The sequence below is a fragment of the Zingiber officinale genome, chromosome 1A, assembly GCF_018446385.1.
Source record: "Zingiber officinale cultivar Zhangliang chromosome 1A, Zo_v1.1, whole genome shotgun sequence".
Taxonomy (NCBI): domain Eukaryota; kingdom Viridiplantae; phylum Streptophyta; class Magnoliopsida; order Zingiberales; family Zingiberaceae; genus Zingiber; species Zingiber officinale.
In genome coordinates this window covers 127,405,326-127,417,837 of record NC_055987.1, presented here as the reverse complement: position 1 = coordinate 127,417,837, position 12,512 = coordinate 127,405,326, and the positions used below count along the sequence as shown (strand labels likewise).

Below are 12,512 nucleotides of genomic sequence, written 5' to 3'. Positions count from 1 at the left end.
CACTGATTGTCGGACTGGACGTTGTAGTCTCTTGTTAATCGGACACTGGTTACCCTGACCGGCCGTTATAACTGACCTCCGCTCGGATACTGTAGGCGAGCTTTTGACATCCTGACATTGACCACCTTAACTTTAACCTCTACCTCGATAATTGATTTGTATCGGACAGACCCCTCTTTATCACCGCATTAAATCTGCTTAGCATTTCTAGATGGTACATCACCAATTCTTTATGCGTGAAAAAGTAGTAAGATTAAAAAAGAATGATAATTCGTGAATTGTTGCCTACTTCTCAAAATGCTCATGGTTGAACGTCTCATGCTCTGATTAGAAACTTAGACCAATAGAGTTGGTAGCATTAAAAATGGAGACGATGAAGTAATGTATGGAGATGTCTTGCTTTTCTTTTCTTTCTTGGCATGCAATTCATGTATATATAAAAACCATAGAAAATAACTCAGTCTTTATCTCATCACGTCTCCTCTGTCATAAATCTATTATATTATCATCTATATTTAAATATATTTTATTTTATTTTATTATTAATATTATTTTTTTAATATTTATTTTTCTTTAATAATATTAATATATATATATATATATATATATATATATATATATATATATATATATATATATATATATATATATATATATCTCACATCGTCTAAATAGAGTATTCATTAAACGTCTAAGTACATGTCCATCGCATCTTAAACACATCTCTCATAATTTTCTTTCAATAAACATAATTATATATATATTTTTTAATATTTTTATTTCTTATCATGTTCATCCTGTTGGGATTTTTAATTCAATTCCCTTTAGTCCCACATTGCTAAGATAAAGAAACTTAGAAGTCTTTATATATGGAAGGCTTCCATGCTAGCTTAGTCAAGTTAAGGAGGACCTACACGCATGCGTGGGCTAAGCCCAAATCAGATGGTTTCAGGGGGTTCGAACCGGAAATCTATAAACCGGACGCGACGCACACGATAGAGGTGCAAATCCCCAGCCCGTGGGCCTCGCGCTTACGGGCGGCCCGGTTCGTTTTTGCCAGTCCGGTTTGGTTCACACCTGGTTTGGTCCGCGTCGCGTGAGGATGCGAAGAATGTGCGTCTCTTCCTCTGCACTGCTTCAAGTGTATAAATACACTTCCTTCTCAACACACTCCAGAAAGCAAAGCATTCCTTCTTCCTTGCTTTCTACTTCTTCTTCCTTGGTTCGCGATCTGAGGTTGAGTCCGAGTGCGGTGCTCGTTTTGGAGTGCACCTACGAGCGACGCGAGCGGTTGTCGGATCTTGGGAGGATTTTACCGGAGAGCCTCTGCACCGTGGGCGGTAATAAATTCTCTAAAGACAGTCGGCACGTCCCACGCTTCGACTGGAGATACACAATTTCTTAACCCTTACTGTTATTAACATTTATTACATGCTCGTCATTTATTGGTGTAATTATAGATTACTATATTAACATAATTAATTCTATTACACATCCTTATATATTATTTATTTATTTTAACATCCTCATCTGACCTTTTATCGTGTGCTCACTATGGATAGTCCCAAACTCGAATAAAACAGAATGGGTGTGTTATGTTGTTAACCAACATCAAACAAAAGCAAATGTTATGCAAAGAAAAAGCAGTGAATCAAACTAAAAGGAAAAAAAAATTAGCAAACTGGACCAGGTCTAAACTATAACTTCTCATGAATTATTCAGACACTTGGAGTAATGAAATAGTTGCTATTGATTTGTTGGGGCGTGATCATATCTATTAACCAAGTCAGATTTACATGGTCAATCCTCCCTGCTGTAGGGATACTTTAAGAACCCATTAAAGTAATGTCATAATTGGTTAAGTTAACCTTGCCACCCAAACATGTGCAGGCATCAATTCAATAATCTCTGCCACCTACAGAATGGAGTGGAGGCCCTGCTTTCTCCAGGCAGCTGGATCAAACAAGATAAGGTTCTCAAATTACTATTCGCACATGCGTCATTCCATTATTTTATGCAATTTTTTTTTTTGAATTTCTCATAATTGAAAACGACATAACTATTTGGCTGGTATTAGGGTTGGCAAACTATGTGATCTTGTCTAAAAGTCGAGCAGAAGGATACTGGGGATGTGGCATTTTTGTTGATCTTCTTTGGACCTCGCTCTGACCTACAACACAGCTGATATCAGTGCCGAGCCAGGGAAGGGGTCCCGGCGATGACCCTCCGCTCAAGTCAGTTTTCGACGAAACAAGAAGAAGAAGCAACGAGAACTGTAGCGCAACAATAAATATCACATGTAACGCATACCTCCGTCGATGCTTGGACCCCCTTTATATAGGCTCATGTAGCGTGTTTACCCGTTTCCCAAGACGGGCACACATCTCAAAGCTTTCCTTGAAAAGACGTGCCAGTAAAGTGTTCCTAACACAGTACTTTAATAAGTTGAGCATATCTCTGAAGTGACAGCGGACATTTCTGCCGTACGAGCTTCTATCTGACCATACTGCATGTCAACGACATTAGCTCCCAAAAGGATGTCGAAAGATAGTGTGCTGTGTCCGTTAGTAGGCCGAACGGGATAGTAGCTCGGCCAGACTTCCACTGTCCATGTGCTCTGTTGTCAAGCCAGGCGGGATGGTCGTTCGGTCAGAAGTTCATTGTCCGAATGCTATGCCGCTCGGCCGGAAGTCCACTGTCCAAGTGTTGTCTGTTGCTGAGCCGAGCGGGATAGCCGCTCGGTCGGAAGTCCACTGTCTGTGTGCTCGGCTGATGTCAAATCTGCTGCTAGGCCGAGCGACTCTCTCGGCTGATGTCAAATCTGCTGCTAGGCCGAGCGAAAGAGTCGCTCGGCCCGGTTCTCTTTGTCCTCTTATTTGAGCGTCGGGTGCTCGGCTCATGACCGAGTCAAAGGTGATCTCGGCTCGGGTGAATCAGGTCTTTGCTAGTCCGATCGACAGATGACTTTTAAGAGGTGGCCGTCTTGACTTTGATCTCCTTTGACCTTCACCGTGACAATTGGATGGACCCTTCATCATCACCGTATCACTGTGTTTTGAATTTCTTTGAATTTTAGTTTATCTATAATGTAAGTTTCTGATCATCAGATGTTTTGCTTGTTCTTGTTTTCCCGTCTGTATTGCATATTACATGACCAAGAATATAGGAACCAAATCAAACTGTGTTGGATTATTAGCTGTGAGGATAAGATTGCTTGTCCCCATCCAATTAATTATTGTATAAAACACAAATAATTTTTTTAATAAAAAAAACATTACATAATTATATCTATATTCCACTTGCAGCAACAAGAATCCATTGGAATGTTCAGGCAACAAGAAATTTCATAGAGAGAAATGGCAGCTTAGTTTATCCCTATGACTTATCAAGAACCCTATCCCCAACTATCCAGACACACGGCAGAAAGATCCATTGGGAACTGAGAAACAACAAGAAATTTCTTGGGAAAACATGGAAGGGATTTGTTCTCTGAATTTAAACACGAATATATTATTGAGGTCTCCTCGCCACGAATGCCTTCTCAATCAAGGTGAATCGAAAAACATTTTTCATTTGCTCTGTCGTGATAAGAGTTCATTAAAATAATCATAGTATAATAAATAAATGCAAATATATTTTGGTGGATGATGAGGTGGAACTTCTAGAATTCTATGATTACTGAATTTAATGCAAAGTTGTCATTTTGAAAATTTTCTTTTAAAAAAAAAGGGAAAGGGAGAAAGAGGACTGAGTTGTTGATTCAAGACTTGTACTATAAATGGCAGGAAAAGTATAATCGGAAGAAGATAAGGCTGGAGGAGGTGGTCTTTAGAGCCTTCTTCCATTTATCCTCTCTTCCTCTTCTTGTTCTTCATCATTCACCATTTGAATTTTGAATCCAGAAGAGGAAGAGGAAGAGGAAGAGGCGGCAGAAGAACCAACAGAAAAAGCGCATTTTTTTGGTTCTTTTCGGGGGCAGAAATGGCGAGGCTGTCGATCGGGATCCTGGGGTTGACGGAGCTCTTCGTCAGCGCGGCGGTACACCTGCTTTTCGGGCTGTACATCTTCAGCTCCGCGCTGGCTTCCGACATTTCCCAGGCGGTAACCGACTGCTTTCGGCCCAATGTCTTCAACCTCGGCGCCGGGAAGAGGGTTACGGAAGGAAAGACGCAGCCTCCGGTGGTGCTCGAGGGCTCGCCGCCTCCGATCGTGTTGGTGCACGGTATCTTTGGATTCGGAAAAGGGGTATACACTGCGAGCTGTGCTGTCTCGCTTGGCGACGGTGCTGTTGCCTCTTCGGCGATTAATATCGTGCTAAATCAGGCTTTTGTTTGGGATGCAGCGGCTTGGCGGCTTGTCCTACTTCGCCGGGGCGGAGAAGAAGGATGAGCGTGTTCTGGTCCCGGATTTGGGATCCCTAACCAGCATCCATGACAGGTACTTCTTCTCAAATCAATTGATTCCATTTCTTCCCTTCTTTTCGGAGAAAATATCAGAAAAAAATGAATTTTTTTTCCCTCTTTTTTTTTTCCCTCTATTTGTGATATCTTCGAGCACAGGGCAAGGGAACTGTTCTACTACTTGAAGGGAGGGCAAGTTGACTACGGGGAGGAGCATAGCAGGATCTGTGGACATTCACAACTTGGGAAGATTTATGAACAAGGTACACTAAAAACTGAAATCAAATGGAAGGTAATTAGTGTTATCAACGTAATTGGAGAGGACATGAAGCTTAAACTGTTCTAGTTGACATTAAAGTATTGGAAAGGAATTCCTTAGAGTTCTTGCATTTGGATATCATAAAATGATAATTAATGTTTGGTTTTCTATATTTGAATTATGGATATATTTGATCATAGAGCTCTTTGGTAAAATCCTTGAGAATTCTCAAACACAAATGATAGATTTGATTGGATTTCTTAGTCTGAAATTGTTGAAATAATAGAATCCTAATTCCCACTTATTCCTTCACCAACCATAGAAAAATCTGTTGATCCTATAAACTGGATGGTCCAACAGAAGCTGTTAGGCTTACTCCATTTGCTTGGATTGCAGGGCACTATCCTTCATGGGATGAACACCATCCTCTCCATTTTGTTGGCCATTCAGCAGGTGTTCAGGTCGTTAGGGTCATGCAGCAGATGCTTGCTGACAAGGTGTTTTTACTTTCTCCATTGATGTATTATTTCTATTTCTTGCTCTCATTTTTTCTTCGCAAGGTTTGTGAATCACACATTCTTTGTGCTGCAACAGGCATTCAGTGGCTATGACACTTCCGAGGACTGGGTTTTGAGTCTCACTTCTTTATCCGGCGCACTGAATGGAACGACTAGAGCCTACTTCGATGGAATGCAGTGAGTAACTTGTTCGTTCTTTAAGAAGTAATAATGTACTTGTTCGTTCTTTGAGTTCTTTAAGAAGTATCTTGTTTACCAGGCCAGAGGATGGGAGGTCTATGAGACCCATATCACTGCTCCAGATTTGTCGCCTGGGTATTATCATCTACGATTGGCTGGAAATTTCATGGCTTAAGAACTACTACAACTTTGGATTCGATCATTTTCGTATGGGATGGAGGAATACCGGCATCTCAGGTCTTGTTGATCTGCTTTTAGGAAACACTGGGCCTTTTGCTTCAGGCGATTGGATCCTACCCGACCTCACAATTCAAGGCTCTATCCAGCTTAATTCAGGACTTCAAACCTTCCCCAACACGTTCTACTTCAGCTATGCGACTAAGAGAACAAGAAGGGTGTTTGGGTTCACAATTCCCTCCAGTGTTTTGGGTATCCACCCGATGTTATTTCTTCGAGTCTTGCAGATGTGCCAATACCAATTCCCTCGCAATGCTCTTCTACCTTACAAAGGCTACCGGTGAGTCAGACAAGCTATATGTAGATTGGTTCATGTATAGTTCAGACTACAGATGAGATTTACGGACTGAAACTAATTTGTGATTCTTTGGATTACTGGAGCAGGGATGAAGATTGGGAAGACAATGATGGAGCTATAAATACGATATCCATGACTCATCCTCGCATGCCTATTGAACACCCGAACAAATTTGTTGCAGACGACTCAAAATGCCATCCTCTACAACCAGGAATATGGTTTGTTCTCCTGCACTTCATCATCATCTTTCATTTTTGTATTCAATCTTAGCATGAATGCAATTTGAAAAGCTTTATGTATGTTGTATTGCTATCTATATGTTCCATCAAGCGGGCATGATTAGTGTGACCTAAACAATTAGTGTTGCCGATGAGATTCATCAGAGCGATCATAGAATTCAGCTTAGTTCACAATCTTTCTACTCACATTACCCAAATTAACACAATCATTCTTCAAATCGTTGCAGGTACTACAGGATGCTCGAAGCCGATCACATCTTTTTCATTGTGAATCGGGACCGAGCAGGGGTACAGTTTGATCTGTTATATGATGGCATATTTCAAAGATGCAGAAAACACATCATTCGAAACAGCACACCAGTTTTACCCAACGATAAAGGCCAATGATCGAGTAGGCGCAGTTAGCGGCAGTAAATAGAAGCAGCTACCGCACCTCAATGTTATTCAATTTTACTAGACATGTACTTGAGCTTGGCCACTTTGGGCCATTTCTAGACGAATCTAGCAAAATCAGTTGCATTCAAACATATGTCTAATAGATTCAGTTGAATCTAGCAAGTCAACTTTTCTCATTTTTTAGAATTTAGTAAACAGACCGAATTGATTGAGATTCTAATGTTATTTCTTTTTTCAATCTGAGGTAGCAATGCAAATATTTTATTTTTGTAGAAAATACAGAAATTGTACCAAGAATTTGAGTAAAATCACTCAAAAGCATTACAAGATATCTTCCTTCCAGCTGTTTCCGCAGCAAATAGAAAAAAAAAATCTAAAACTATCATTAAAATGCATAACCACGACTCAGAAAAGACAGAATGTAAAGAAAAACATAAATCACACACAAATCAGCAACATAATTGTGTTAACGAGTCTGTTCACGACTCTGAACAAAAAGGTCTCAAAAAACATCTACTACAGGGAGTCAAGAAAACCCACTAGAGCAGAGGCCACAAAAACATCTACTTCAGACCCACCAGAACAGAGGCTCCATATACCAAGTACAAAGTCACATCTAGAACCTTCGCCAAACTAAGTTTTGCTAATAGATTTGAAGGAATACCAGAAAATTGGAGGCAAGTGTGTTCAGAGCAGCTGGTTTCCCTATTCTGGACTCATTTAAAAATGTTGCCAGTCAGCACTCACTTGGGACTGCAATGTTTTAGTCACTAGTGAGATTGATGAGCACATAAAAATAAACATGATAGAACTGAGACTGACCTGTAGGATCGTGACCTTGACGGGCTCTGTTCATTAACCTCAGGACCTGGAGATTGACGTTCAGACCTCTTAGACCTGTGATCCCTATCATCAGGTGACCCATAATCCCTACCATTCAGAGGAGATGGAGAAACTGATCTCGGCGGAGAGTAGTAATCACGGCCACCCCTTCCATTGTCCCTGCATATGACCATATATGAATAATTATTCAGAAGTGTGGTATGCTATGTGAGAGAGCATTTACTAATCTGAAGGGGGAGTGGCATTGGATATGAGGTCAACAATTTGCAAATGCTATCAGAAAGTAAAAGAACAACTATCTGATACTCTCTGTGACGAACATTATACATTATCTGCCCCACAGGTTCTTAAGCATCATCTCCAACTTGATATGTTGGAAGAATTAATCTTTACCTGGAACATATCACAACTCCTGAATATATATGGAAGTTTGATCCAAGCGTGTTTTATTCTCTTATTGGTGTACTTGATTATTGAACAGCATCGACAGCTCTTTGCGTCAACTTTCTTAGGCCAAAATTATCTTACTTTCATCACATGCATGACAACCATCAAGAAGATCATGCTCTCTTCACAGGAGATCATGGTATTTTCGCTTTGAGCTCTTTTCATGAATCTTTCTTTTGACTTTGTAAGCTCTAATTTCTTTTTCTAACTGGATAGTATAAAACAATCAAACAGACAATTAAGAAAGCAAAATATGAATGGAAAGTTTTTTCTATTGAGGTAACAGAAAGTTAAAATGGACTTGTATCTCTACCAAGCCATGTAATCAGTGATCTACAGCTGTTGAAGATGAAGACTAACTGAAACTTCCTCATAGCTTTCAAATTAGGTGATCAATATGTGAACAACTTTACTGTCACTTCCTCTTTACTTTTTTTTACTAAAGCTTTGGTTCTTTACATACTCGTTTCACTTTTACAATCTGCATGAACATGGAAAAGGCTATAAAAATCAATAGAAGTTCATCCAAAAAAGCAAGACATTTGTACGAGATTGGCCAATTTTCGAATGGTTACACCTTTATCCAAGTTGGATAAAAAAGAAACCCAAATCTAATTTTTTTTAATTGACTAAATATTTAACACTAAATCCAATTATTAATTGTGCTATTATGACTGGTTCTATTTTTGTAAAATAGACTATTGGTGAGCTATGAGCCTCTTAGAGGAATACAGGAGGCTGCTGAACTTAAGTCAATGAAGCCACTAAAATCTCAAATTGTAATATTGCAGTTTGGATGATTGAGGCCTCCATGGATGTAACCAATCCCTGGGCTAGCAAACTCTGTAGATATTTAGAGAAACGTTTTAAGGTCTATTGGGTCTTGAAAGAAGGGTTAAAATGAAACCATCCAGTCTAAGGGAGATAGTATAAGTTATGTATATAATGATGTTATTTATTTACAATCATGAACAAATGATTTATGTTACAAATCAATTTAAAACTCTACTCTGTGGTCGAAGGAATTTCCATCCAACTACAAAAAATTTGGAAAATCAATATATGCAAAACCATGATCTTCAAATAGAATATTATAGGGTGTATTACCATGTTAGTATTATTATTTACTAGGATACAAATTAAGGTTAACAACACATCCTCCTATGTCTATGGAAACAATTAATAAAATAAATATCATTGCTCAGATTTTCTTGGTATGTCAGATATTCAAATAGTGATGTCTAATAAAATAATCCATACAGACAGAGGAGGAATTCTACACCTAACCCAACCCAATAGGGGCTAGCAGCTTTGTTTAAACAACATGCAAGATCACAAATCTGTATATTGTGACAAACCTTGAATCGTGCCTGGGAGTGGGAGAATGTGAATATGCTGCCACAGACAAAGATCCATTATAAGTATATTTAAGCAGACATAGAAACTGGATGACTTATGAATACCATGCAATGATACTACAGAATACTAACAGCGATGTCGTTGTCTGGGAGATCTGGACAGAGACCGCCGGTGTCGTCCTCCCATATGTCTTTCACTGCAGAAGTATAATTTCATTATTATGCAAATAATTGAGGCAACTAAAATTAATCAAAAGGTATGAAAAGTGATAGTAGCAGAAAGCATAAATGAGCACACCTAATGCGTGTCATCTTGCGCATTTCTTGAGGAGTTTTCCTATTTTCTTCAGCATAGACAATTGAAATTTCACGGCCGCCGATAATCTGACGATTCATATGCTGCTTAGCTACTGCAGCATCTTCTGCATAGCGGAATTTGACGAATCCAAAACCTCGTGGCTCGCTACAATAACAGAATAACAAGATCAGAGTACATTACTGCAGTAAAGGACAACCCAAAAGAGGACCAAATCTGCTTTCTCTTTATAGTCAACATAAAGTTGTTTGTTTGTGGTCCTAGAATATCCTTTTAACTATATAGGATGACAATTATCCACAACAATAGGACAAAAAGAGTAGCCTTCAACCGCATGGAAAAGAATCCCTATCCACCAGGTGAGGTGAGTGAGAAGACAACCATTCTAGCTTATCCTTTTATTTCTCTTTTGGAATAGTATCTTCTAACCTTTACCATTTGCTTTTCTTGTTTTTATCAATTTCAAAGTGGGAAAGAGTATTTAAAGTTCAAATTATGCTCTTGAGATGAACTGAAATTTGCTTCTTTACTTTCCTGACTCTTGCTCAAAAAGAGGAACCCGACAAGGAAAGAGTAATTCGTAATGGTGCATAAGTCAAGCTGCTAGATCTTAATGCTTGTTAATGAGAATAGGAACAATAAGTTCACTGCAGTCAGAAAAAGGAAGTACCCTGTATAGTAGTTCTTCGGAAGATAGACATCCTTCACTGGACCAAAACGCTCGAACGGTATACGTAGATCTTCAGGCCTATAAATGGCAGAAAGGCATTTTATTATTTAATTCATGTTTGTTGAACATATATTGAAGAGCATATGGAGAGAAAAAACTATCTGCCAATACATGAAAAAACTAAACAGAGAGGAAAAGTAGAGCAACATATAATCAATTCTCATTGATGCATTTGCCTAGATCTTGGGGCAACAAAAACAGCCCATTCTTCAGAGAAAGTTATGAACTAATAAATTTCCAATCTACATAACAGATTTTAGAGACAGTTTAATGCTGGGTTTGCTTTTGCCAAAGAGACTTACAGCCTTGGTAATCAGATGAGTTAGACAATAGTTTTAAAAGAAAAGTGTTTACAATCACAAATATACAACTACAACTCAATGAATACAGATAATTTAACAACATATAAATATATATGAATGTGTGACTAAGAGAGTGTCTTAAAATATATATTATTTGATGAAGAACATGTTATTCAATTCATGGCGCAAACAAAAATAGGTATCCTAATATGCCATTGCGAGGAGAGCAAACAACATTCTAAAGTTCAGGTATGTGAACAACGAAGCATCAACTTCAGAGCTTAAATGTTTCATTTTGTCAAACGTCAATTACATCTTTCAAATATTTTTCTTTGGACCAGGGGATGAAGTGACATGCATCACCAAAGGCAATTCACATGGCATACTTCATTCTCACATCCACACAATCATTCTTATCCCATATGCCTTTAGTTGTTCAATTATTTGATCTAGAACCTAGTAAATTCCTATTTCAAATCATAACTATTATTATCTAAACATACAAAAAAGATACACAATATTATCAAAGAATTCTTCTTGCAAATATAGTAATTATGGCATGTTTTTATCAATTTCGCAAACCAATTTTTTTTAGAACACATCCGCTTTTTTCTTGAACATGTAGTCACTAATATGGCACAAAAATCAGAACAAATTGCATGATTTTTGGCATTATTAGACACAAATATAAGAAACTAGTATAGAATGTCTACCATTTCATTGAGCAACCAACAAAGATTTAGGATCTCAAACACAAGTAATAGAAATCCAGCAGTGTAACAGTTGAAATATTAGATTCAACTGTTGATTTAGAGCTATATCAGTTATAATACCAGAGTTAGTTGACTTGATTTGCATTTGCATCTCATCTATTACCGATAAAGAACCATATGACCAAAACAATTGTAAAATATTTGTGGAAGTCAACTATGATTGTCATTCTGGATAAACACCCACATATTCATTCAGTATCATACAGGCGACTGTACAATTTTAAGCTCGTTTCTTTAACCATTTGGATCCTGCATATCAATTTCTCATGCATGGGATTGAGAAATAGCTGTTACACAATTCAATTAATCATTCCTACTCGGTTAGATATCATGCAAACAGAGAGAGAAGTGGATGTTAAAATTTCACAAGTAGTACCTTAAAATTCGGAAGAAACATTGGCTTATAAGAGTGGAATGTAGATCATACTTTTCTAACAATGCAGTAAAATGCAGAATGTCATGATGTAGAATGAGAATTCCATGAATATACAATATGAAATCACAAGTTGAGACGACAAAAATACAGTTTTGCAAGAAAATAGAGTATGTTCATTTCAGTTGTCAATCATATTCATATCAATACATTAATTTGTACGACACATACTTAACCAAATATGAATTTTAAGAACGTGGAAGAAAACTACGAGAGACTATCAAAAGAAAGCGGAGTTATCAAGAGGAGGCCAGAGGGAGACGAAGAAGAACGAAGACGAAGAAAGGACCTTGCGTCGAGAGAGATGTTGCGAATGAGCAGGCCAGAGGGGGCGGAGCGGTAGTCCCTTCCTCCTCCTCTTCCGCCGCCGCCGCCGCCTCCATGGTACCGGTCGCGAGGGTCGTCGTAGTGCTTCCGGCGAGGAGGACTCCGGCTGTACCGCCGAGGGCTGTAGCTTCTGCTGCGGCTGCGATATCGCCCCATGTCAGGAAGATGAAAGGAGGAACCCTAGGCGCCGTAGGACCGTAGAAGAAAGGAGAGCAGAAAAGAAAACCTAGCAACGCGACCGGCAAAGCGAGGCCTTTTGTAGCGGCTGCTGCGGGCGTTATATGCTCGTACCAGTTTCGGGAAGAATTCCGATATATAGATAAGTCGGACGATAGTTAATTAATTATGTGGGTTTTGCACTTTTCCACACGGTACGTTATAAAGAAAAAATATATTCAATAATAATCAACAAGATAAAAAAAATCAGAGTGGATAAAATGAAAATTATATTTAAAT

General features: G+C 38.6%; 2 protein-coding genes across 3 annotated transcripts; one reads left to right on the top strand and one right to left on the bottom strand.

Moving 5' to 3' along the window:
* Positions 1-3,334: 3,334 nt before the first annotated feature.
* On the top strand, positions 3,335-6,765 carry LOC122031792 (lipase-like). Its single transcript, XM_042590939.1, has 9 exons — positions 3,335-3,550; positions 3,786-4,245; positions 4,343-4,437; positions 4,560-4,663; positions 5,056-5,156; positions 5,254-5,354; positions 5,437-5,874; positions 5,979-6,110; positions 6,359-6,765. Exons 2-9 carry the CDS (start codon positions 3,982-3,984, stop codon positions 6,516-6,518), a joined length of 1,395 nt encoding a protein of 464 aa, XP_042446873.1. The 5' UTR covers positions 3,335-3,550; positions 3,786-3,981; the 3' UTR covers positions 6,519-6,765.
* Positions 6,766-6,949: 184 nt separating this feature from the next.
* On the bottom strand, positions 6,950-12,301 carry LOC122031798 (serine/arginine-rich SC35-like splicing factor SCL28). 2 transcript variants are annotated; one of them, XM_042590952.1, is made up of 7 exons: positions 12,019-12,301; positions 10,162-10,239; positions 9,474-9,638; positions 9,308-9,372; positions 9,176-9,212; positions 7,350-7,529; positions 6,950-7,280 (listed from the first exon to the last, which is right to left on the bottom strand). In XM_042590952.1, exons 1-7 carry the CDS (start codon positions 12,210-12,212, stop codon positions 7,271-7,273), a joined length of 729 nt encoding a protein of 242 aa, XP_042446886.1. In that variant the 5' UTR covers positions 12,213-12,301; the 3' UTR covers positions 6,950-7,270. The 2 variants fall into 2 exon arrangements, with proteins under 2 accessions (XP_042446886.1, XP_042446893.1); XM_042590959.1 differs by lacking the exons at positions 6,950-7,280; positions 7,350-7,529 and adding an exon at positions 8,126-8,298.
* Between the last annotated feature and the right edge of the window lie 211 nt (positions 12,302-12,512).